General features: G+C 41.6%; 3 protein-coding genes across 10 annotated transcripts in view; 2 read left to right on the top strand and 1 right to left on the bottom strand.

The window, feature by feature from the left end:
- Nucleotides 1-14,488, bottom strand: part of BRCC3 (BRCA1/BRCA2-containing complex subunit 3) — a 62,028-nt gene extending 47,540 nt beyond the window's left edge. Inside the window, exons 1-7 of one of the 4 annotated variants that reach the window (XM_015082629.3) lie at nt 14,286-14,483; nt 13,613-13,629; nt 12,772-12,826; nt 8,977-9,096; nt 4,893-4,980; nt 1,829-1,917; nt 263-318 (exon numbers count right to left, since the gene is read on the bottom strand). In XM_015082629.3, coding sequence (XP_014938115.1) covers nt 263-318; nt 1,829-1,917; nt 4,893-4,980; nt 8,977-9,096; nt 12,772-12,826; nt 13,613-13,629; nt 14,286-14,408 — 548 coding nt within the window. In that variant the 5' untranslated portion in view covers nt 14,409-14,483. Of the gene's footprint in view, nt 1-262; nt 319-1,828; nt 1,918-4,892; nt 4,981-8,976; nt 9,097-12,771; nt 12,827-13,612; nt 13,630-14,285 lie in introns of all 4 variants that reach the window. The other 3 variants (XM_015082631.3, XM_053201906.1, XM_027053185.2) reach the window with 3 other exon arrangements.
- A 538-nt stretch (nt 14,489-15,026) lies between these two features.
- Nucleotides 15,027-20,435, top strand: MTCP1 (mature T cell proliferation 1). The gene is made up of 5 exons (XM_015082633.3): nt 15,027-15,165; nt 19,635-19,786; nt 19,906-20,076; nt 20,158-20,209; nt 20,295-20,435. The coding sequence occupies exons 2-4, from the start codon at nt 19,682-19,684 to the stop codon at nt 20,203-20,205; spliced, it is 324 nt and encodes a 107-aa protein (XP_014938119.2). The 5' UTR covers nt 15,027-15,165; nt 19,635-19,681; the 3' UTR covers nt 20,206-20,209; nt 20,295-20,435.
- CMC4 (C-X9-C motif containing 4) lies at nt 15,027-24,389 on the top strand. 5 transcript variants are annotated; one of them, XM_027053190.2, is made up of 4 exons: nt 15,029-15,165; nt 15,258-15,374; nt 21,643-21,710; nt 24,017-24,389. In XM_027053190.2, coding segments are annotated over exons 1-4 (336 nt in total). In that variant the 5' UTR covers nt 15,029-15,163; the 3' UTR covers nt 24,166-24,389. The 5 variants fall into 5 exon arrangements, with proteins under 5 accessions (XP_014938120.1, XP_026908991.1, XP_053057880.1 ...); XM_053201905.1 differs by having other exon boundaries at nt 15,040-15,165; nt 15,237-15,374; XM_015082634.3 differs by lacking the exon at nt 15,258-15,374 and having other exon boundaries at nt 15,027-15,165.
- The last annotated feature ends 728 nt before the right edge of the window (nt 24,390-25,117 follow it).

Here is a 25,117-nt window from a genome sequence, read left to right as displayed (position 1 = left end):
ACTTCAGGAAAGGAAAAGTGGGACAGGGCTCTCATGATGTAATTGCAATGAACAGACTTTTTATATGATCTAGCATTCTAGATCCCTAAAATCCAAGATGCTAAAGAGATTCTAACACCTCACAGAGATGTTAATGGGTATAAGTAGATTTATAGAATTATTAGTGTCTTAGTAGTGAGAGAAATAAAATTAAACTAAACAATCAATTCCCTGGAATGAAAATTAACCCACCAATACATACATACATCTTTGTCATACTTACTCTGAGCTCTTTTGGGCCTGTATGGATTGAAAGCAAGTGTAGAGTACCCGGCCAGTCTAAAAACAAAAGAAAAAGGAAGAGAAAGAAACAGAAAGATCACACAGAAAAGGATTAATATTGAAACAGGTATAGCAATTTAGTAGATTCAAACCTAAAACTCCTATCCTTACATGAGCGGTATCTACAGACCCTCAGAAGAGGAGCGTTAAACGGCTTTCCGAAGATGGAATATGCCATCGATCAATTTCTATACAGGATCGTGTACTCAGTCAACATGAACATGAACATGCATTCATGTGACAGCAGAGAACTACTTATAAACATGAGAACCAAGAAACGGAAAACTAGAGCACTCAAACTGCTTTGTTGGAAGCTGACAAACTTATTCAACTATTTATAATGACAACAAATAAATTTATGATGACAAAGCCAAAGTCATTTCATATGAAGTATAAAGTTCAAGTTACTTTAATGTTTCTGGAAAAGAGTGATTTTATGAAGAATATTCATTATTAATACAGATTCTGACAATGTAATTATATACTAAAGGACACAACACATTTGATAGTCTTGGCAAAATTCATTCCTACAATATTAAATAGTAATTTTCTTTTTGTTTTAACTGACACATGGTCAAGCCTACAAATCTAAAATTCAAAAAGAAACACTCTAGACAGACTAGCAAGACTAGCCACTGACTGAGCTTCTCTGAGCTTGGCTCATCCATACACATAATAATAGTCCTCACAGACCTATTGTCAAGGTTAGAGCATGTTTATGTAAAACACCTAATAAGCAGGCACCATACAATAGGTGGTAAATGGCAACATTTGTTACTATTATTAGCCATGGAAATGTTTGCAGAATCTGGCTCTTTTTCATTACCTCCACTCCTACCCCCATGGGCAAACCTCCATCACCTCTTGCCTAGACTACTACAGCATCTTCCTACCTGGTCTCATGGACGTCATGGATTCCACACTCCCTCCCTCCCCGTGCACTGCCCGCACCCACCGTCCAGTCGACTATCAACACAGTAGCCAGAGAGATCCCATTACAACATAAAGTCACCCCCTAGTGGCTTCCCAAATCAGAGTGAAATCAAAGGCCTCTTAAGATCTGGCCCCGTTATCTTTCAGACTTCATTGCAGAATGACCAAATGAGTCACTATCCAAACCAGGACACTTCCAAGAAGGAAAGGTGTAAACTAAATAGGAGACTGGGATCGTGGGGTAAAACTGGGACTGACAGGGGCAAACTGGAACATATGGTCACGGTCTTCCTCACTCTGCTGCAGCCACACTGACTTCCTTGATGTCCCCTGAACATGCCGCACTCACCTCAGGGTCTTTGCACTGGCTATTTCCTCTGCCTGGAACGCTCTTCCCCCAAGAAATCCACAAGACTTGCTCCCTCACTTTCTTCAGGTCCTGACTCAATGACCCTTCTCATTGAAACCTTCCCTGGCCACCCTATTGAAATTGCAAAAAGATTTTTCTCTATTCTGTGTGTGTGTGTGTTTTTACACACACACTTGCACACACACACACACACACACACAATACCTTTGTGTTTTTATCTTCTATGAAGCAGGAAAAAATAAGTCCTACAAAGCCTTGATCCATCATCTGGTACATAGCTTGTGTGCGAACATCTGCAAATAAAGATAAAAATCTGCTGTCAATAAGCTGTATCTCACAAATATGAAGATTTAAAGATAATGGTAGCATACAGTCCTCTCAAGATTCAGAACACTTTACTAGGTGAGTGAAGAGTACTCTAGGAAGTTTGCAATTAAATAAGAGAAATTAGATTAATGACTCTTCAATTAGCCCCCCAAAAGTTGATAATCTCTTCCAGGGGACTCAGAGAGAAAGAAAAGCCCCGGAAAAAGGCAAAGTCTCCTGGAATAATCCTTTTGATGGACATCTTCTAGGGAAGTGAATGTATTAGACTTGACAATAAAGAATGGAAGTGTAGAACTATTCTGGAGGAAATTCTTACAGGCATAATTCTTATGAAGGATACAAAACATTAGGTATTGGGGCACCTGGGTGGCTCAGTCGGTTAATTGTCCAACTTTGGCTCAGTTCATAATCTCATGGTTTGTGAGATTGAGCCCCACGTCAGGCTGTGCGCTGATAGCTCAGAGCCTGCTTAGGACTCTCTCTCTGCCCCTTTCCTGTTCTCTCTCTCTCTCTCAAAATAAATAAACATTTTTAAAACTTTGCTGGTACAAATGTTCTATATTTCTTCTTTATTGTTGTTACTCTGTTTCCCCTTTAGTACTTTAACTGGTTTTTCCCCACAAAATCATAAGGCCCAAACCAGCAGAAACTGCCACTATATTGTTCCATTCAGGTATCCTATAAATTTGTTGAATAATCATTTATGTAATAACCATTCTAACCTACTGGAACTTTAATTATACTACCTTATCATAAAACACATTAAAATTCTTCATACACACACACACACACAGACACACACACACACACCATTGTCACCTCCCTCTCTCTACCTCTTAATGAAAAAATATTTTCATTTCACTCCTTCTCACTTGTCATTCTTGAATGTAGCTTGGAATATTTTTCCCACTAAACATACTTACTATACATACTTTAAATCATCACTCATTTTTTTCCAGGACTTGCTAACACAGGACACCTGCTTGACTTAATTCTTGAACAACCATTTGGAGATGACCTATACATCTTTGTATCTACACAATTCCTTAGGCTCTGGAATTACACAACAATCTAGTCATTGTGAACACCAGTTTAGTTGGGAGATGATTTTTTTCTTTAATTTTACCTATAGTTTTGTGACCTCAATGTTCTTGTTAATCCTTCCAATGCTGTCTGCCATTCAACTTTAAATATTTACTCATGCTCTCTCCATGTTGAGTTCTATGGATAAATGCTTTGGTATCTTTGTTATTGTGCTGAGCATGGGACAGAATGACTTATACATGATTTCATATACTACTCTGATAACATGTTCACCTTTTCTGTAGTGACGAAACTGTGGCACAGGGAAGATCTCTTAACTAGTCTCTCAACTAGTGACTGAAATGAGAGTCTAACAGACCTGCCCCCTAACAGAATCCAAAGCTGCTGTTCCCAGCTCTCCTGGTGTGATAACTCTCTGACCTTCCCGTCTGCAGTTTAGAAAGAAAATTAACACTCTTTAAAGCATCGCTGAGCATAGACTTTATTCCATTTTGTTATTTATTCCTTTTTCTTACCCAGTTAGATATTATTTTCAAGATAAGATCTCAATGCTCTAGTCTCCAAATTTACTTTGTGTTAAATTCTTTTCATTTGGTTCCTTAGTCATTTTCACTATTTAGCTGATTCTTTTGTTCAGTTACATTCTGCAATACCCTTGTTTTCCTAACTGCCTTTTGTAAAGATGTCACTTGCCCTACTGCTCTTACTGCTACATTGCAAATGCCTCCCTAGGTTCTTGTTTAACAGCTTGGATCTGTTGCCCCTGAGGGGAAAACTCAATCAGTCTCTGAATGGGTGTTCCAGTTCAGAGACTGATAGTTTTTTTCCTAAGCTCTTAGAGTTTCTTTTTTTACCAGAAAATTTTCCATTCTAACTTATTACCATAGTGACAATATTGTTCAGGAATATATACTCTCTAACCTTTCCTTCATTAATGGTTGGTACTTCTTCCTTTCTGGCTGATGGTACTACCATGGGAGAAATTAGAAGCAAATCTGATTTTAGTGTTAATGGGTGGCAGGAAAACAGCAATTATTTTTGAGTAGAAGTTAGATAAAATCAAACACTGGATTTATTCAGTGATATTACGGTTTTACAGGACTACATTTATAGCTATGAAAACAACCTTTGGGGCACCTGGGTTGCTTAGTTGGTTCGCTGTCCAGCTCTTGATTTTGGCTCAGGTCATGATCTCATGGTTTGTGGGCTCGAGCCCCATGTCAGGCTCTGATCTGACAGCGTGGAGCCTGCTTGGGATTCATATTCTCTCTCTCTCTCTCTCTCTCTCTCTCTCTCTCTCTCTCTGCCTCTCCTTCCCCCCACCTCAAAATAAATAAATAAAACCTTAAAAAAAAGAGTCAGGTAGACACCAAAAATCACCATGACTCAAGAAAAGCAGTAAAAAAAAGAGATAAGAATTTTGTTACATTACACTGATTAGAGGGATGAGGAGGTAGGTTGAGAGCCCCAACAGCTAGGATGGAATATGTGTTAAACCTCAATTTTGTAGCTTTCACACCTGACACCTTTGAGTATTGCAAATGGGAGGGTACTGGACAGTGGTATTCAGCAATCAGCAATTTTCAGTTACAATTTAAATTTTTTGAGGTATCAGCCAATTGTCAGGTTTTAGTTAGTTGTGGTTTCATGAATAAAGTCAAAATGGAGTACTGAAATTTTAGCTCTACTAAAAACAATATGACAGGGTGCCTGGGTGGCTCAGTCAGTTGAGCATCTGACTCTTGATTTGGGCTCACGTTATGATCCCAGGGTCATGGACAAGGGCAGCTGTTTAAGGATAAAGTATGGTTTAAAATAACTGTAGTTCATGTAATGGAGAAGGAAAGATGATACTGATTGCTAAAGATAATAAACATTGCAAGCCCATAATACTTACCAACATGTGAAGGCCAAACAGTTATATGAGGATGGGAATGATACCAGCCCACAACTCTCATGGGGCGACCTGTTAGTTCAGCCAACCTGTGTGTCTGTCAAGGTATTTTCAACTTGTGGGAACAAAATTTGTGATGCTTATGGGCTCAGAAAGCATTCTGAGGTTTAAAATAAACCTAGTCCAATTTAATATCAATAAAAGAATGAAATAAGATCAATGCCCAGAATTTCCCAGACCTCCTGTTGAAAGCCAAAAGTATTTTTTTTTTTTTTAAATAGAATCAGGGCGCACCTGGCTGGCTCCATTGGTTGACTGTCCGACTCTTGATTTTGGCTCAGGTCATCACCTCACGGTTTGGGAGTTTGAGCCCTGCGTTGGGCTCTACACTGACAGCGGGGAGCCTACTTGGGATTCTCTCTATCCCTCTCTCTTGGCCCCTCCTGCGCTCTCACTCAAAATAAATAAATAAACTTAAAAAAAATAGAATTGGGGCACCTAGGTAGTTCAGTCAGTTAAGCGTCCAACTCTTGATTTTGGCTCAGATCATGGTCTCACAGTTTGTGAGTTCAAGCCCTGCATTGGGCTCTGGACTGACAGCGTGGATGGAGCCTGCTTGGGATTCTCTCTCTCCCTGTCTTTGCCCCTCCCCTGCACCCTCACTCTCCCTCTCTCAAAAATAAATAAATAAACTTTAAAAATAGAATCAATTTGGGGCACCTGGCTGGCTCAGTCCCTAGAGCACACAACTCTTGATCTCAGGGTTGTGAGTTCAAGCCCCAAGTCAAGTGTACAGATTACTTTAAGAAGAAGTACATAAGGGGCACCTGGGTGGCTCAGTCGGTTGAGCATCCGACTTTGGCTCAGGTCATGATCTCACAGTCTGTGAGTTCGAGCCCGGCATTGGGCTCTGTGCTGACAGCTCAGAGCCTGGAGCCTGCTTCAGATTCTGTGTCTCCCTCTCTCTCTGCCATTCCCGTCTCGAGCTCTGTCTCTCGCTCTCTCTCAAAAAAATAAACATTTTAAAAAATTGTTAAAAAAAATAAGTACATAAAGGGGCGCCTGGGTGGCTCAGTCAGTTGAGCATCCGACTTCAGCTCAGGTCATGATCTTGCAGTCTGAGTTCAAGCCCTGCATTGGGCTCTGTGCTGACAGCTCAGAACCTAGAACCTGCTTCGGATTCTGTGTCTCCCTCTGTCTCTGCCCCTCCCCTGCTTGTGCTCTGTCTCTGTCTCCCAAAAAATGAATAAACATTAAAAAAATTTTAATAAATAAATAAAGTAAATAAATAAGGAGCACCTGGGTGGCTCAGTTGGTTAAGTTCCGACTCTTGATTTTGGCTCAGGTCATGACCTTGCTGACAGCGTGGAACCTGCTTGGGAAACTCTCTCTCCCTCCCTGTGCCCTTCCCAAATTTGTGTGCATGCACTATCTCTCCCAAAAATAAATAAACTTTAAAAATATAAATAAATAAAAAATAAAACTAGACTCTATTTGGCTTCCATTACTGTAAATAGTTACATCCTCTTAATCCAACTTACTAATGTTTGATCACTCAAATACTTATCACTGCGCTATCTGAAAAGTAGCTTATCTAAATCTTTGGAACTCATATTATCAAGGTGAGTAAATCTTCAATCCTCTCTCTAGCTCCATCATACTCATATTTTTGAAAAAGAAATACAAGGTTTTAAAAACTCATTTGATTTGTCTCTGGCAGCCTGCCAGTATCAACAATAGCAATTAGGGTGGTTTCAGAGACCAAATGAACAAAGACCCCTACTTTGGTCTCCTCATGTGTCAAGAAATATACTGCAAGAGAATATTTTCCTCCTTTGTCCTAGAGACAAAAATTTCCCATAACTCTATCTGGTGCTCTAATTTGATACAAGAACTCAACTTAGAAATAAGACACTGTCCCTTTCTGCTGCTGCTTTGCTATCTTACAAAATGCTGATTTGTTTTCCTGCAAATCACTATGTTAAAACAAAATAATCCTTTCTATACAACAAAAATCTGAGAAAGAATACTTTTTAAATATATATATTTTTATTTTTAGATGCAAAAAGAGGTTACTTAACTTCTCTAAACCCATTTTTTTCAACTGCACATTGAGGGAATTCCGCCTCCAACAGCAGTGAAGAGCACACAAGATGTTTAGTAAATTCTTAACAGAGAGTCATTGTAATGTCAATTACATTGTAATTACACCGTGATGTCAATGCATGCAGTAACATGCAACAGTGTATCCAGTCACCGCCCCCCCCCCCCCATCTTGGGAGTGTATCTCAAACTTATAATATATAAGCACAATTATAAACACTTTTATACACTTGTGTTCTGGGAGATGGAGAACAGGAGTTGGAGCCAAAGCTTGACGGGGTGAGCATGACTTATACACAGGGAGCATGAGACAAATCTATATGGTGATGGAACAAGTCGGCATTTTGACTACTGTGGTGGTCACATATATTTACACACGTGACAAAATGGCATAGAATGACACCCATTGTATCAATGTCAGTTTTCTGGTTTCCATGTTGTATTGTCAATGATTTAAGATGTAGCATTTGGAGGAAACTGGGTGAAGGGTACAAAGACCTTTCTATACTATTTTTGCAACTTACCAGGAATCTATAATTATTTCAAAATAGAGTTTAAAAAAAGATTGCAAAACGTATGTAAGAGATTGATACATCTGATTATATAAAAAGGCAAAAACAATTTGATTGGAGAAATATACATACATCATGAATAAACTGAGAAAAATCAGTATCCTTATCACAAAGAGCTAATTTCCTTAACACAAGTATTGTGCCCTGGCAGCACAAAAACAAAAAGCTCTGATAACCCACAGTGTTTGTGAAGGTTCAGGGAAACAGGCACTCTCGCACACTGCTGGAGGGGAAACCCTCTAGGACTCCATCATACATGTACATGTGCATGTCTGTGAAATGCAGTGTGTGCAAGGTTACAGTGCTGCCCAGCAGGTTACAGAGAGCCTAAACATGTGTGTGAGGCCAGAAAAGTCACCCGGGGCTACAATTTGCACACAACGGAATGAGGTATCTCTATATAGTGATGTAAATGATTGTCTAGATATGCTGTTATGCAATGTCATGAGCTATGATATATATATATAATATACATATATCATTATGTTACCATTTATAGATAGTATATAATATATATAATATATAACATTTATTATATATAATTATATATATGTGTGTGTGTTAAATAGTTTTTTTTAAAAAAAGAAAATATTCATGTATGTTTCTGTATGCTCAGAATTTACCTGTAAGGATACATGAAAACCTGATAACCCTGGTTATGTCCAGGGACAGACCATGAGGGTACTGGGACATAGACATTGGAGAGAAATACTTACTTTTCACACGTTTTTGTACCTTTGAAAGTTTATACTATGCATATGAACCACCTAGTTTTAAAAGTTACTTTTTAACTGACAACATAAACTTAATAAAAAAAAAAAACAACCCAATGAATTACTAAAAGCCATTGATGCAAATTTAAGTTGCTATAGCGGACATATGAAGTCCTGATCATAGGAAGAAAATTTCCCATTTGATTACTTTTGGTTATATTTAGCATGGAATATTGCATTCAGTTTTCAGCAATGCATTTTTTTTTTGAGAGGCAGCCTCAACTCCAATGAGTAGAGACTAAGATAGTCAAGGGCCTGGAAATTAAATCATGGAAAACTTGGGGTGAGGGGAGGTGGGCAGAGCAGACTGGAGAGGGGCAATGGGGGAATGAAAGGAAGGAGGAGGGAACTGCCCCACAGAGATCACTGTCACAATACTTGACACTGGGATCGTCTGGCATTTAAGAGCAGGAACGTTAGAAATTTCTAATTTTTCCAATAAAAGCCACTCAAAAGGAAAAATGGAAAGAAATTCTGATGAAGCAAACAATTTGCTCTCACAGGTAAATATGCGAACTGGGAGAGAGTCACCAGGAAGAAAACCTGTGAAATCTCCTTAGGCAGGAGACAGAGGAGCCTGGCCTGGAAGTCCCAGCACCTGTAAAAGCACGAAAGCTTCTTAATGACCAGTAAGGATATCTCTGCCTCTGTTGAGGCTGCAGACAGCTGCTCTGGAGAAATTTCCACTCGATCCTTCCTCTTATCAGAACGTCGCAAGATGATGACAGAATGAATGTGAACAATTCTGACGGTGTCAACCTGGAGGAAAATCCATAGAAATATTTACTTCTGTCTCTGCAGTAACATGTTTCCCTGCAATTATACAATTGCATTGAATTACACGATTAGGTTAGAAATTCTATTTAGAAAACTGCAAATTTTTATCATAAGAGAATATGTCAAATAAAAGACATCCAACCTTGATATATGCATTTCAAAACAAAATATAAAGGCTAATATTTGAATGAAGGAAGAGCTTTATGAATGATCCAGTAATAATCATTTGATTTACAACGATGTGTGAGTTACTCTCACAGAAAAGGATACAGTCAGAGTGCAGACAATCCAAGTGTTCAAAATGCTAACAATTTGGTTAAGCAGCAAGTATCATACCAGAAACTATAATGAAGTAATGTAGTAAATCAATACAAGAGCAGAGGAATGGAGTCACTTAGACTAGAAAAAAGTCTTCATAGGCTGACAAGTGTACAATTTCCCAACTGCTCTGAGTGTAGTGTGCGTGTGTGTGCATGTGTGTGTGTGTGTATGTGCATGCATGCATATATGTGTGCGTGGGTGTGTACAGAACTTCTCTAGATGCCAAATGGATATGAGTGAGATGTTTGGGAGACAAGTTGGCCAACTGGTTTAAACAGAGAACTTGAGGTGGAATGATAGTAAGGCTAAGAAAAGTTAGAGTAAAACTATACAGGGCCTCAGATACCATGATCTGCAAGATGAGCCAGAAGAATATTGTTTCAAAGAGTCTGAATGTGGGATAATGATAAAATACTGGGCTAAGTACATAGCAGACATGGAAGAAACAGATTTGACATTCATTAAGAAGGAAGAATCCCCAAGATTTGTTAGCTTATTGGCCCATGGATGATAGAGGAAAGGAAGTTGTCAAGTTTAACTCTAAAATTTCAAGGTTGAAACTCAGTGGAACACAGAAAGCAGATCTAAGTTTAGAAAGGATCATGAAGGAAGGAAGGAAGATAAGCTGATGTAGCAGGGGAGGACGTAAATAAAGGCAAGGAACAGTGTGGGCAGAGGGAGCAGAGGAGTGAAAAGCAGAAGAATGAAATGGTTCAAGAGTTTCATGGGAAAAGATGGGTGTGACACTTGCAGATGTTGCAGGGATAAGAGTGAAATCGGAAAGGAGGTTCTTTATTTTAATGTTTATTTATTCTTTGAGGGAGAGAGAGAGCATGAGCAGTGGGGGGGGGGGGGGGGGCAGAGAGAGAGGGTGATGCAGAATCTGAAGCAGGCTCCGGGCTCCGAGCTGTCAGTACAGAGCTTGACATGGGGCTCGAACCCACAAACTGTGAGATGATAACCTGAGCTGAAGTTGGACCCTTAACCAAGTGAGCCACCCAAGCGCCCCAAGAAACACACTTTACATGTCAGTACACAAAAAGACCAAAAATAAAAGGATGGAAAAAGATATGCCATGCCAACATCTACTAAAAAGATAAGGTCACTGAACTCATGAAGCTTAACATCTATTTGGCCAGTACAAATTGACACAGAATTCCAGATGAGGACATGGACTCTTGAAAAATAAAATTACACCATTAAGATTAGGAATGTATTTTAGTAGGAGTTGAGTCACAGGGTGACTTTTTTCTGTCTCTATAGGCTAAGAGGGTTTCAGTGCCTAGAGGAATGAGCAAATGAAGTTCAGGATGGCAAGACCAGCCAGCCCAGGAACAGATGAAAAACAAAATAAGCATAAATAAAGGCAACTAAGGTCTGATAGATGTCCCTGAAAGCCACAGGTAGCTGAAGGGCTTGAGGAATCCTGTTACAGTGACAGTCACATAAGAAATAAGATATTCTAGCTTAGCTAGACTGGCCTCTATACCTTTTCAGTCTCAAAAGTTCCTTTTGCTCCTCTATCTTCATATAGAACAAAGGCCAGCAAAATATGGCTTGTCCAGCCTTCCTTGGGGAAAATCTGGCAAGGAGACTGTGGAGAGGCTAGCAAATATTCAAGAAAAGAAGCAATAAGGACCTCTAGTAAGATAGAAATAGCTGGGATGAAGCATTGGAAACAATATGAGGGCAATTTACGGTTCTGAATGGCAACAAGGTTTCCAAACATGGCTGCACATTAGAATCACCTGGGGAGTTTTTCAAACTCCTGCTGCCTAGGTCTCACCCCCAGACCAAGGAAGTTTGCATCAGGATTTTGTAAAGGTTACAGGGTAATTCCAAGGTGCCCCCAGGCTTGGGAACTACTGTGGCATGACAAATGTTGGAGGAGTGGGATTGAAGAAGACGAAGGTTCAGTTTTGAACATGTTAATTTAACATGCCTGTGTTGACCTAAACTTGAAATAAGCAGTAGGGTGCATGTATCACTGGGGGAATTATTAAGTTAATAAATGGAAAGCTAGGACTGGATATTAACAACAGCAATCAGAATGGCACAATATTTCCATGTGTCTGGGACTTGGAAAAATGCTTTCCATTTATTAACTTAATAATTCCCCCAGTGATACATGCACCCTGATGTTTACAGCAGCATTATCAACAATAGCCAAATTATGGAAAGAGCCCAAATGTCCACTGACTGACAAGTGGATAAAGAACATGTGGTGTGTACACGTATACAATGAAATATTAGTCAGTCATCAGAAGGAATGAAATCTTGCCATTTACAATGGAGAAAGATGAAGATAAGCCTCAAGATGTCATCACCTGATATAGTAGCAATGGTGAGGTGGCTGGCGAGACAGAATTGGAAACCAGACCTTGGTGTGTGTGACTGGAGAAAGTAAAGAAATAATTATGATTATAGTCTACCCTTTTAAGAAGTCTGACTATTCAGAGAAGGATATAAGAGTAGTGACTACAGGAATATGTGGGATTAAAAAGTTATTTTTCTGTTGTTTCTGAAAATGAGAGTAATTTAAGCACATTCGTATCCAAAGGGTAAAAAGCCAGATAACAGGAAAAGGTTGAAGACTCAGAAGAGAGGATATTTGATAAGCAAGGTCTGTGAAGAATCTGTAAGAAAGGAGGCAGAGTGGTCAACATGGAAAAGTTTGGATATAGGGGTAATAAATAGATGGAGTTGTTGCCTGATGGTCTTTATCATGTCTGTCATGTGCTTGGTAGGAAGGCATAATTGATTTTTATTGTATTTTTCAAAGGCATTGGTTTGCAACATACTGGAAAATGAATGAAATGGCCCTATATCAGAATTAGCTTGAGAAGCATTATACCAGATGGTGAAAGCTAGGACATGTCAGAAAAGGTGAGGCGGAATTGTAGACAGGAGAAGAGTCAAGGTAGACTATCAATTATGAACTATGGATAATTTGCTTGTAAGAGAGGGGCTGCCCGAGTAGGTACTGGGATCTGGGATAAGGAGATGACAACAGTGATGTGAACCAGATCTCAAGGCAGTGTACCAGTGAGATGCCTCAAGGAGGGTGGGAGAGAGGCCAGAAAACAGGCAGACAGATGACAGCCAGGAGGAGAGCTGAGAGTGAGTACTCATCTGAATTTGCTACAAGGAGTAGAAAATTAGGTCCATTCTTAGTGAGTAGACTCTTCAGCTGATTTTACTAGAGAGAACAGTGTACCCAGCCAAAAATGTGGGCCTGCACAAACCAGATTAATCCCTGGCTGAGATCATCCATGTGAGGACAGAAATCCCTTCCCAATGGCAAGTTTCCATCATGCAACATTCTAGCACACATACCTTTTCAGGAACTGTGCGCAATTCAGTTCCGGTATATGTAAATTTGGAGTCACTCCTTTTGGGAATAAATTAGAAAAAAAAAAGGGGAACTGAGGTTTGTAATATAAAAAGGTATTAAAGCAAAGTAACAGGTTTAGCAGTTTTTGCAATGAAAACTTGATCAGAGACAAAGGAAGAGTGGCTAAGTGTATAGTGTGTTCACTGGCAAAGCCAAACGCATAGAATCCTGGGTATTGAGGAGGTGGGCTTGCTACTGTTTGAAATAAAGGTAACCCAAAGCTTTTGCCAAGTGACACATTCAAGCCACTGGGCATTTCTGAGATCACTGAAGGGTGCTGTAAGGGCAAGCAGAAAGCCATTGACCATTTAAAGGAAGGAATGGGTTAATAAGGGGAAATGTCTTTTAATATTGCATATCACATGCCAGAAAGAAAATTACCTGTATTTCATTGTTGTTTCAGGGGGCAGAGAATGTAAAATATATCAACCAAGGAAAAAGAAGGTAGGAGCGCCGTATCAGTGAACAATTGTAAGAGTTTTCACAGGTTCAGTTATCATGTTGGTATTCCCACCCATATTTTTCACATAAGGTCATATGTATATCAACCGACAGTACTCGTACTAGGAAGTAAGGTGGAAACCAACATTCAGGGTTGGAGTGAAATTCAAAGTTATCAGTACGGGGGCTCCAGACTCATAATGGTAAATTAAAATACAAATGGCATTCGATATTGCGAAACTTGTCTTAATACAAATCGTATACAATATTGCAAAACTTGTAATGTTTCAGTTAAGAATAACATATAGGTCAAAAGGTATCAGTAAAGAAATATAATCTTACCTTGTGTCATCATTCAACTAGAGTGGGGAGAAAGCAGAAAACATTATTGATCACTAGTTTGATGTACATGGATGCAGATTATATGAAAATTGGGTCACGTGTTTCTGTAGGGAGGCATGAACAACTGGACAATTCTTATTTTTGGATTGTAAACAACCAAGCTGTATTTCCTCATCCTCTTTACTCCCTGTGCAACACTTAAGCCAGCGGAAACCTTCGCGTCTTTGCAACCGTCTTCTCTCTGTGGTTGTCTAATACAGTTAGAAGGCTTTGCAGAAAGAAGACTGGATGCGAGAGAAGGGGTACTGATCGTGGTTGGTTGCTTTGTAATACGGTGCTATCCTCGTTATGCTCTAATGTCTTTATGGCCTGACTTGCGGTTTTGGTCAATGGGGTGGTAAATCCAGATGTAAAGAAAAGCACAGACTAGAAGGGAAACTACAAGGCCCACCCGGAGGCTTATGCAGGTCGCTGGGGGGTTGCGGGAAGCCAAAGAAGCGTGAAGACACAAAGGAAACGGAGTCCTCACTCCGGGACCATCCGGAGGATCAGTCCAAGGATCTGAGTCCGGGGTGCCTGTGGCCCCCGCAGTCCCGGGCGCTGCCGGCACCCACCCCGGGGCCGCACTGGGACTGCTCAGCAGGGTTCCGGCCAGGCTAACTACGCTACTCACCTCCCCTATGCACAGCCCCATCACTTCCTCCTTCTCTGTGCTCAGAGCATGGTTGAGACAAACCAGGAAAGCATCCGACTCCAGATGAACCGCCTGCACCGCCTGTACCACCTGCACCGCCATCTTGGTCCGGCCGCGCTCACGTCCGCCTCGGGCCCACTTGGGCCTGGCCAACCGGGTGCTCCGGAGCGCGGGTTCCGCGGGGGCGGGGCTTGAGGAGCGCGGGCGGGGCGGGGCGGGGCGGGGTGGTGGGGGCGGGGCGCGAGGCGGGCACGCGGAGGCGGGGCTCGGGGCGCGGGGGCCGGGCGGGGCCGGCCCGGCGGCACCTGGGAGACGCCCGCGCCGGTCGGGGCGGGCGTGGCCGTCGGGCGGAGGGCGGTAGCCGGCCGCGGTCGGGGCGTCAGGCCGGGTGGCGGGGTCGGCAGGGAGGCGGCGCTCGAGGGCCGCGGGCGGACGTGGTCTGTGAGCGGCGCCCGGGCGGCCGGGCCGGCGCCTGTCGAGCGCCCGCGCCCATTTTGCCCGCCCGCCGAAGAGAGCCGTACGCGGCCTACACGCTCCGGGGACAGCCCTTTAAGGCGGCCTCGCCGCGCGCGCCGGCCTCCTGAGTCCGGGGGACGCTCGGTTGAAATTGGGTCCTAAGACAGTTCAGGTTTTATTTTATTTCGGTTTGCTTCCAAGTTACGGCCCCGAATCTCGTACAACTCTCCCCGGAGCACTTCCGGTTGCCGGCCCTCGCCTCCTAACTTCGGTTCGGGTGACCTCGGCCCGCCCCAGGCTCACGTCCCGATCCTGCCTTGAGTGGCCCAGGGCGGGGGACCTGGAAGTTTTAGCCTCGCGGCTCCTGAGGCGGATTAAGTAGCCCAAGAAACATTATATTCATGTGAGTAACCTCTTCCAGAAACAGTGCTATACTGTATCGGAAAAAGTATCACTCTGAAGCTTGGCTTTTAGGTACCTGCTTGTTTGATACAGGGACGGGAATGGGGGCCGTGAGCTTTCACCGAAGGTCGGATGTATCGCAGCCCATATCCACACTACAAGTGTCCTCAGCTCTCTCCTTGTCCTGATGATATCAGATATGGTGAAACTGTACGTAAAAGTCCTTTTCTTTTCAGGAATGGCAAGCGTGCCACGGGTAAAAGTACAGATCTTTCCACTCCCAAGCTTAGGAATGACACGTGGATGTGAGGAACCATTCTAAAGCAAAGGAAAATCTATGCCTTGCCGCCTCCACAGCCCATCAGTGTTTATGTTTCTTTGATCTGCTTCTCGATTCCCTGTGTAGTGTTGAAGCCAGGCAGACATGGCAGTACTGGAAAGGGAACATTCCCAACGTTCCACTTGAAGAGGTGTTGATGCTTTGCTCTTTTCTCCGAAGTCAGTTCCAACCCAACTCTCCCCACCACAGATAGGGCCCACATCCACTGGGATTATCTGTCACATATATGCCACCAACCTCCATTTTGACCTAATGCTTAAGGTTCACATGGCACCTGTGTCCGTGATTCATTCTGATACTCATGAATATGGGACAAAACTTCAAGTGTGTGATTACATTGAACCGATCTACATTTTTTCTCTAAAGTGTCAAGTTTGCACCATATATTATTTCCAGATACTGTTCATGGCGAATATGCCCTGCTGTAATAGGACAAGGATGGCCATTCTTCTCATTATTATGTCCAGCAATGGAATATTCTGACTTTATAAAGTACCTTTAGATACCTTCAAGACAAAAAACACCCCTTCCTTTGTCGTTGCTCTCAGTTACTCTCAAATTGGAGAATGATACTCTCTGACTTTCATAATACTCGCCGCTGCATTGCACATTTCTAAATCTTTAATTGCGGTAGAAAAAAAACTTAACATTTACAGCAAACTTATGTCCTAGACACTCTACTAAGCCTTGATATACCTTTATATGGAAACTGCCCCAATTAGAATCAGAGTCCACAACTTCCTATATATATATTATATATATATAGTATATATAATATGTATATATATACATATAAAACATACAAAAAGTGGTAAATAACTGCTGCTGATGATGATCAATACGTTCTTTGTTTCTCATTTTACACCTCAAAAAACTGAACTCTAGACAGGTTAATTTGTCTAGTCACAAAGGTAGTCACTGATAAAATCAGGATTCATACCCAGGCCAGACTAACTCTAGTGAACACGTTCTGAGTAACTTCACCCATTGTAATTAAATCAGGTGATTAATTCACTTCAAGTAAAGTGTCTTCAAGTAATTAATACTTAAAAATTGTCCAAACGCCTGTGAATTGAATTATACTCCTTACGAAAGCCCTCCTATATTATATATCATCCATTCAAAACAAAACTTACGAAATGCCATACTAGTAAATAGTCCATGTAGGCCACTATGGTCTCTGACCATAACACAACGTGACCCCCATGGGGACGATCTGTATTAGTACCTTAAAAGATGATAAACCTAATATAAGCACTGTTTGAATCCATTTCAATTTGCACATGGTAGTATTCCTTGGAGTTGAGGGAAACAAGTTTATGTTCTGTGTATTACATTGCACCGTGTACCTCAGTTTATCTTGAGTATTTAAGAGATTCATAGTAGTTTAAGGAGTTCTGAAGTTTGTGAACAAGGTTCACGTGCAGAAAAATGTTCTCTAGTCAAATAAATTCGGGAAATGGTAAACAAAATAAAGCCACCTTACTGTGTAACTTGCCACGGCTTTTACAACTATAGATTCCCAAACTTATTTGACCAAAGAGACAGGTAGGGACAAGTGTTCCAGGAATGATATTTTAGAGAAATGGTGCTCAATTCCTACAACCTGGTATTTTGTGGTCTTTGATCTCACGCTTTCCCAGGCACTTTCTGCTTCGGTAAGGATGTTGTGCTTTGAGCTCACATGGCAGCTTCTCAGTCCCTTGGCCACTGCCCTTGCCTTTCACTGGGCCTTCATGCTGTGTCTAAGTGGTAGCACACACAAGTCCAGGGTCATGTGCTGGGGTTTGTTCCCAGGCTCATGCTGCTGATGCCCAGCATGTTGGTCTTTAGGTCACAGCAGCACATCACACTGCCTTTCTTCTGAGAATATTTTGTAGTGACTCATGGGCCTCTTTGTAGTGATTCATAGTAACTCACACTATCATCTCCAATTTGTTTGCCCTCTATACCACTGGAATCATTCCCTTTTAATGTCAGCATAACCACTAAGATTTCACTTTTTATCCAAGACAAATTTAAATGTCAGGATATTGATGGTTGTCTGTGAGTGAATCTGTGAACTTGAAACGATACTGAAACCCTTAACACTTGGTTTCTATTTTTTATTAAATGGCCACACTTCTTTTGTACTCAAAATCCAGACATTAATATACTTTATTTTAACATTCGTATTTACTTGGTTTTTGTTTATCTCTCTTTTCCAAAAGCCCTTGGGAAGAGGAGAGGGAGAATGATTGTGTCTACTAAATGGAAAAAAAAATAGCTTTCAAAAAATATGTAGTCATATAGTATACCTAGAGAATCAATCTCTACTCTTGTGTATGTGATATTTATCCATTTCCCTTGTCAGCATATATGTCCACCTACTCACAAGGACACTGACTAGTATTTGAGACTTGGGGTGCTCAGTAGTGTATCATTCCTGTGAATCAAAGAGCTTATAATACGGTCTTTGAAGGGAGACAGGAGTTGTGAAATAAGCAAAGCAAATGTGCAAGGCAATTTAAATTAGAGGCCAAAATATGAGTAAGAGCTTAGACATAAATGCTGCAGTGGTCCTAAAAGGCATACAGAAAATGGCCTGTGGAAGCATTTTAGGCAAGGAGAAAGCAAGAGCAAACCTTTGGAGCTAGTAATGAGCCTAGTATTTAGGGGAAAATTAGTCTCAAATACAGTGGTAGTGGTGCTTCCTAGAATTGGTGACAGATAGGATGTAGCAACTGAACAAGATGAAGTCCAAGATAACTGAGAGAAACTGGGATTTGGCGAAGGGGAAGGGGTTCCACTTTAGGTGAGTTTGGAAGGAGAGAGGCCTAGAAGGTTAGGATGGGCTCAGAGTCACCTCCATTCAGGATACAATGGCTGAAGCAACCATAATGCTCTGAAATTAACCACTGAGATAAGACCATTTCCTAACTCTATAAAAGATATTTTCTACTTTTAGGGATGGTGAACTAACAGTTGTTAAGGGGGGAAAAAATCAGACTCAGATTGTTGTCCTTGAAAAGAGGATTTGGTTTAGTTCAGTTAGTTCTTTCTAGCTTTTTCCTGGGCTGCATCATCCTCTGTTCTGGCATCTCATTTGCTGTGGACAGTCTCAGTTTAAGGGCTTAACAACCTCCAAAGGTGTGTGGCAGCTCCTCTTCTACCTAAAGGCCACCCAAGGGGAACAGGAGGCCTTTGTTTTGTGGGGGCAGATCCCCCAATGCTCTATCTGTGCTGTCAGAGGTAGAAATACAGTGAAATTGTGCCGTGACAGTAGAAGCCAGGTACAAAGAGATCCTTATGGGGTTAGAGCCTAATCTGTGTGATGGAAGGATTTTGCCCAGTACCTTTGCTTCCTTTACACCAAAGAGCAGAGGGGTTTTTCTGGCCCTCTGACTTGGGAAATCAGAATTTAAACGCACACCTCTATGGAGAAATGGGCTCCTGTGACATCCTGAAGCATTATTAAAATGAAACAAGGACCTAGATGGATAACTATCATTTGCTCTCAGCCTCAAATCACCATGATCGCCAAGGTGTTTTGCAGCTTTAGAATTCCATGAAGCTATCTTAAATATTTTCCCTAATATGAAAACCCCCTTCTGGAAATGCCCAACTGGCATAAGTAACCTTTCTAAGTAAGCTGACAAATAGGTCGTTTGTCTTAAAACAAACTTTTAATTTCAATTTAGCAACGCACATAATTCAGCCTTCACAATCTTTTAAAAATGGAGCTGTTTGGAAGGGACTTTTACCTGGGAGATACGGCACACCCAGGTCCGTTGTTATACGGCTTTCTTGCCCAATTGAGTGCCCTTAGCACCCTGCTGTGCACACTCCGTTGCTAACCACACTTGGTCAGATGCTGCTTTGTAAATGCAAAGATTGGGAGACCACTGCCTGGCTTCCTGAGGAGCTGCGTGCTTTGCAGTCAACAGTTAGCATTACCCAAGACACTGCTGAGCGTCACTTCAGTGTCCTGCAGGCAGCTTCAGATGGCCTCGGCTCTGTTTAGGCTGTGCAAGTAGACGTGTATGAGTTTTGGTTCTGGTTGGTGTTGCTAGTACCGGGTCACCTTGCTCACTGGCGAGTTCATTCAAACCCAAAAAGTCACACCTGTGTCCTGTGCGCGGGTGCTGCAGGCTTAGGTGGAGAAAAGCAGGGCTAGAATTGGAACCCAAAGCCCAGAATGGCAGGAGAGGATGCAGGGGCTCCACCCGATCACCTCTGGGTTCACCAAGAGGGTATCTACCGCGACGAATACCAGCGCACGTGGGTGGCCGTCGTGGAAGAGGTAAGTGTTTGTATTTTGCTTATTTTTTATCGATTTTGCTTTGAAGCAACTTGGTTTCTAGCCAGTCTCAGTATCCTGAAACCTTTGCTTTTATTTTTGATCATTTTTTTTTCCATTAGGAGACGAGTTTCCTAAGGGCACGAGTCCAGCAAGTTCAGGTTCCCTTAGGTGACGCAGCTAGGCCGAGTCACCTTCTTACCTCCCAGCTACCTCTCATGTGGCAACTCTACCCTGAGGAGCGCTACATGGACAACAACTCTCGCTTGTGGCAGATCCAGCATCATTTAATGGTACCCATGTTGCTTAATCATTTTGCATTGTACTGGGGCTCTTACAACGGAGTACTCTATAAACTTTTCTTTTTCTGACAGGTCAGGGGAGTACAGGAGCTGTTGCTTAAGCTTTTGCCTGATGATTAACCTGGTATGTATTTCTATTTAGCCCCCGTTCTCCCTTCTTTTTCACTCTCTCTGGCTGTGGTGATTTTAATGATCTATTTTTTTTCCAGGTGCTGGGATTCTAGGAAGATATGCTCCTCTGTTCTGTTCAGTACATGGCAATCACTTCATCCACCACTGCAGTGCACCCACCTGTGGGCCTGGGGGGAGGGAGTGGGTTGAACAACTGCTCGAGAACGCAGAAGCGTAGGAAGGGTCATGACCAGCAGCACAAGTGGAACTGCAGAGAGGGGGTTACACAGGCAGAAAGCCAGTCAACAAAAGCCCTTAGTCAGGACACGTAACTTGAAGTCGACTCCTTTGGAAATTGCCATGGAAGCGTTCATGGACATCATCAGCTGGAACTGGGATCTGATGAGTCCCACAAAAGTCAGCACCTGACCGCCACGGACTTGGTACTGATTTAGAGAGAAGAGAGCAGCTGCTAGCAGCACCAACATCTATTTGTCGCTTACTTGCCCTGCAGCAATTCACCTGCCTTTCCTTCTCCCGTCCTGTAAATATCCGAGGTTTTGCTCCGGTGTTTCCCATCCCAGTACTGGCCTAACTTGGATCTACTGAGAATTTAGGGGGCTCTGAAACAAAAGGAGGTCGTTTCAATTAATGAAATTAGCTACCAAGGCTCCTGGGCCTCTTTCCTTTCTGCAGTCGTGCCTTCAAATTATTAGAAGTTGCCGATCAAAATCACGGGCACTTAAATTCGTTCTCTGGTTACAGATATTTTAAATAAGTTGGTTTCTGTAAGAGCTCCAAAAAATATTTTAGCTGCTTACCTAGCACCTTTCTCAGGAAGTAATAATAGCACCAAATATTGCTGATTCCTAGGAAAGCATTTACTACCTGATAATTTCCTGAGTTAAAGTAGTCATAACTGGTTATGTACATTAAAAGTAGGGTTTTTACTTTTTACATCTTGGGAATCACGGCTACCATGTATTGAGTCCTTACTGCCTTCCTTCCAGGCACTATTGTGTGTACTTTATATATTTTATCACACTTAGTCCTTCCATTAATGCTTGGAGTTGGGTAGGAATGGTCCCCAATTTACACATGAATTATACGGAAAAACGGCAAGGAGTTTAATGACTTACCAAGAGTGGTTCTGTGAATGATACATCTGAGCAGTGGGCTCCTCTAGCCCACCATTGGTTTACAGTATTCAAGATGAGTTGATTGAATTCAAGGGTTCTTTTTTCATGTAAAGCTACTCATAGCTTCCAAATTCAATGAAATGGATATTATAAAAATACACTTGATTCATCCTATGAATGGGAAGAGTATTTTTTAGTGCAAATGTTTTCTAGCATACCTAGTTGTCTCAGAAGAAAATTCCATCTATAAGGGCTTTAAAGTCTTTATGGATAAAAGACAAAATAAAAATCATTTTTCTTATTTTAGTTTTCTGGATATGCCGCAGAAGGATCCGTGCCAGAAACAAGCCTGTGAAATACAGAAATGTTTACAAGGTAGTATGTGAAATGCTTTTTTATATTTTTCCACTTTACCTGTGAATTAACTACAAGAGACCAATTTTTCTTTTTATTAGCAGACAATATTAACTCCTCTCAAATGTAATATTTCTGTAATTATCCTGAAGATTTGCCTCATTGTATCATCAAAGATGCAGAAAATAAAAACTGATGTGATATAAGCTTGCTGTTTGCAATCCTGGTTGTACATTAGAATCACCTGAAGAGCTTTAAAAACTTGCCTAGAACAATTAAATCGAACTTCCTGAGGATGGGTTCTGGGCAGGAATCAGTCTAAAAAGCTAACCAGGTTATTTTAATGTACAGCCAGAGTTGAGAGTTACTAAGCTGAGCAAAGTCCTTTTTTTATGTTTGTTTGTTTATTTTGAGAGAAAGAGCGAGCATAAGCTGGGGGAGGGTCAGAGAGAATCCCAAGCAGGCTCCGTGCTGTCAGTGCAGAGCCCGACACAGGGGCTTGAACTCATGAACCACGAGATCATGACCTGAGCCAGAATCAAGAGTCAGACGCTTAACCAACTGAGCAACCCAGGTTCCTCAAGCAAAGTCCTTTTTTAAAAAGACTAGTTTTAAATGTGTTGGTTATACTTCATTGTGGCTGACAACTCACTTTTTAAAAGCAATCAGGTTGGAAGTGGGGGTTGAAAAAAACAACTGGAATTTAGGCTGCTGAAGTTAGCAACTAAGTCTTAAAGGTAAAAGCAAATTTCAAGTAAAGCATATTTGATGTGATTTGTCCACTTGGTTTTCTCCCCCAACCTGGTTTTAAATTGGCCAAAAAGTTTGGCCAAATGCTAGAAGATTTTTTTTTTAATCAGCAAATGATTATTGGCAGAAGAACAGATAGAAAAAGCTACAAGGCTTTTTGAATTTCAAAACTGACACTTTTGATAATCTTTCCCATTATTTAACTAATGGAGATGAATGCCTATGAAAATATAGAAGGGTCAGAAGGAAACATGTTACAAATTTACCCAGAGATTCACCACTAAAGAAAACTCTTGTTTGTTTATTTCCTTTGACTCTTACCTTTCATTCTTGGACTCTTCGTTTTATGATGTAAGCAATATTTCATAAATCTTTTTAATGTTTATTTACTTTTGAGAGAGGGGCAGAGAGAGAGAGGGGGACACAGAATCCGAAGCAGGCTGCAGGCTCTGAGCTGTCAGCACAGAGCCCGACGCGGGGCTCAAATCCATGAACTGCGAGATCATGACCTGAGCCGAAGTAGGGTGCTCAACTGACGGAGCCACCCAGGCGCCCCCATAAATATCTTTTAATCTAAAATATTAATGTATAATGATAATGCTACTTTATTCATTCTCTTCACTTCCTCCAAACTTAAGAAAAGTAAAAACTGTTTTTCACAATTCCTTCTCCCAAATAAATTCTTACCTTATTTGAATTAGCAACCTATGGCTAAGGAAGAACAAGAATCAAGGTAGAGACACTCCCTTGCTACAGTGTGGGAGGAGTGAGGGTGGAAGGGCTAAGAGTTAGCATTAAGCACAGCCATAAGGATTTTAAACATATTAAGTCATTTAATCCTTTCATCCATGAGGTAGATGCTATTATTGACCCCCATTTTATAGATGGGGAAATTGACACAGAAGTTATATAACTTGTCCAGGGTCACACTACTATAAGGGGCACAGTGAGGATTTGAACCTCTTTGGTCTGGCTCCAAGCCTGGACTCAACCACTCAGCATGAATTGTTTTCTTTTTTTAATCCTGGACTAACTCCCATGCACCCCATTTTAGCAGCAGAGGATTCAGATCAAGTGCAGCTGACCTAGAACCTTTAGGTCAAGTTCTCCTTGACTTAGGGTCTGTGTATAGTAGGGGTCTTCACATATTTTCTGTAAAGGGCCAAACAGTAAATATTTTAGGCTTTGCAGGCCAGAAGGTCTTTGTTGTATAGGGTGTGGGTGGGTACGTGGGGTGGGTTCACAACCCTTGAAAAGCGTAAGAACCATTCTGAGCTTGCGGAGATTCTGCAGCTGCCCGTGTTCTAGAAGAGGGCACATAGACTATTAAATCAATTTTAAAGAAAAGGAAATGATATATAAAGTTCCTTCAACCACTTTGTAAATCGTGCTTTTATTTGTAATTAGCCTGTTGATTGGTCTCTACATCAGAAAGAATTAAGTGGACCTGGGTACATCCTCTTTCTTCCACGTCTGGAGATACAAGAAAGTTAAAAGGAGTGGGAGGCACTGATCTGAACCTCCCCGGGCCTTAGCTCTGTGAGATCATGACTAGGGTCTGCGTGTCTGTTTTGCAGCCAACAACTACATGGAATCTAAGTGTCAGGCTGTCATCCAAGAACTGCGGAAGTGTTGTGCTCGATATCCTAAGGGAAGATCTCTCGTCTGTTCGGGATTTGAAAACGAGGAGGAAGAAAAGCTGACACTGAAGCCTACAGCAAAGTAGAGTTCTGCTGACAAGTGAAATGCTGCACCATGTTTCCACCAAGCGAGTTGTATTTGTCTTCCTGATTCTTCAGGCCAGGTAGCAGCAAATACCAAATGAAAAAGTCAACTATAAAAGTTAATGAATATGCCATCTATGCAGGATGGATAGAAATATAAATATATTAAATACGTAGAATGTAATAAAACTGAGCTGCTAAAATAAACCTGTGAAGTGAAAAAGTGTGATTTAGTACTTGTGATATTGTGACTTATAAGAAATATATATTTGGTCTTTGTCTCCTTTCCTGGCACAGAGCTCCTAAAACCCTTGGAATTTCCTAAGTGATAAGAGTGATAAAGGTGTCTTGTCACATTAATGAGGTCACTTTTGGAAAGCCCCTGAGTAACCTATGGATGGGGTCTGGTGGCCAGGGGAACCAACTGTGTGATTCAAGGGTTGGAACTCTCAACCCCCCAGTCCCCCCACCTTTCGGGAGGGGAGAGGGGCTGCAGGTTGAATCAATCACCAATGGCCTATGTAATGAAGCCTCTTTAAAAACCCCAAGGGACTGGGTTTGGACAGGCGCTCCTCTGCATGGGACCCTGCCCTATGTACCTCGCCATCTGGCTGTTCATCTGTATCCTTTATAATAAGCTGGTAAATGTTTAAGTAAATGTTTTTTCCAAGTTCTGTGAGCTACTCTAGCAAATGAATCAAACCCAAGGCGAATGTCATTGGGAAGCTGACATTTATAGCCAGTGAGTGAGAAGCACAGGTGACAATCTGCACTTGACAGGTGTCTGAATTGGGGGCACTCTTGTTGGACTGAGCCCTTAACCTGTGGGATCTGACACTGATTCCAGGTAGATAGGGTCATAACTGAATCTGTAGGCTATCTAGTCAGTGTCTGCTGAGAATTGAAGAATCGTTTGGTGGTGTTGGAAGAAACACGTAAGAGTACTAAATGTAT

Source organism: Acinonyx jubatus, chromosome X, assembly GCF_027475565.1.
Source record: "Acinonyx jubatus isolate Ajub_Pintada_27869175 chromosome X, VMU_Ajub_asm_v1.0, whole genome shotgun sequence".
Classification (NCBI taxonomy): domain Eukaryota; kingdom Metazoa; phylum Chordata; class Mammalia; order Carnivora; family Felidae; genus Acinonyx; species Acinonyx jubatus.
The sequence above is the reverse complement of the archived record's forward strand: the minus strand, read 5'-3'. Positions and strand labels throughout refer to the sequence as shown.

Coding starts and splice junctions, on each gene's coding strand:
- MTCP1 (XM_015082633.3), top strand. CDS start 19,682: ATGGCAGGAGAGGATGCAGGGGCTCCACCCGATCACCTCTGGGTTCAC. Junction 19,787..19,905: donor GGGTGGCCGTCGTGGAAGAG/GTAAGTGTTTGT, acceptor TTTTTCCATTAG/GAGACGAGTTTCCTAAGGGC. Junction 20,077..20,157: donor AGATCCAGCATCATTTAATG/GTACCCATGTTG, acceptor TTTTTCTGACAG/GTCAGGGGAGTACAGGAGCT.
- CMC4 (XM_027053190.2), top strand. Junction 15,375..21,642: donor ATATCAGATATGGTGAAACT/GTACGTAAAAGT, acceptor TTCTTATTTTAG/TTTTCTGGATATGCCGCAGA. Junction 21,711..24,016: donor AATACAGAAATGTTTACAAG/GTAGTATGTGAA, acceptor TCTGTTTTGCAG/CCAACAACTACATGGAATCT.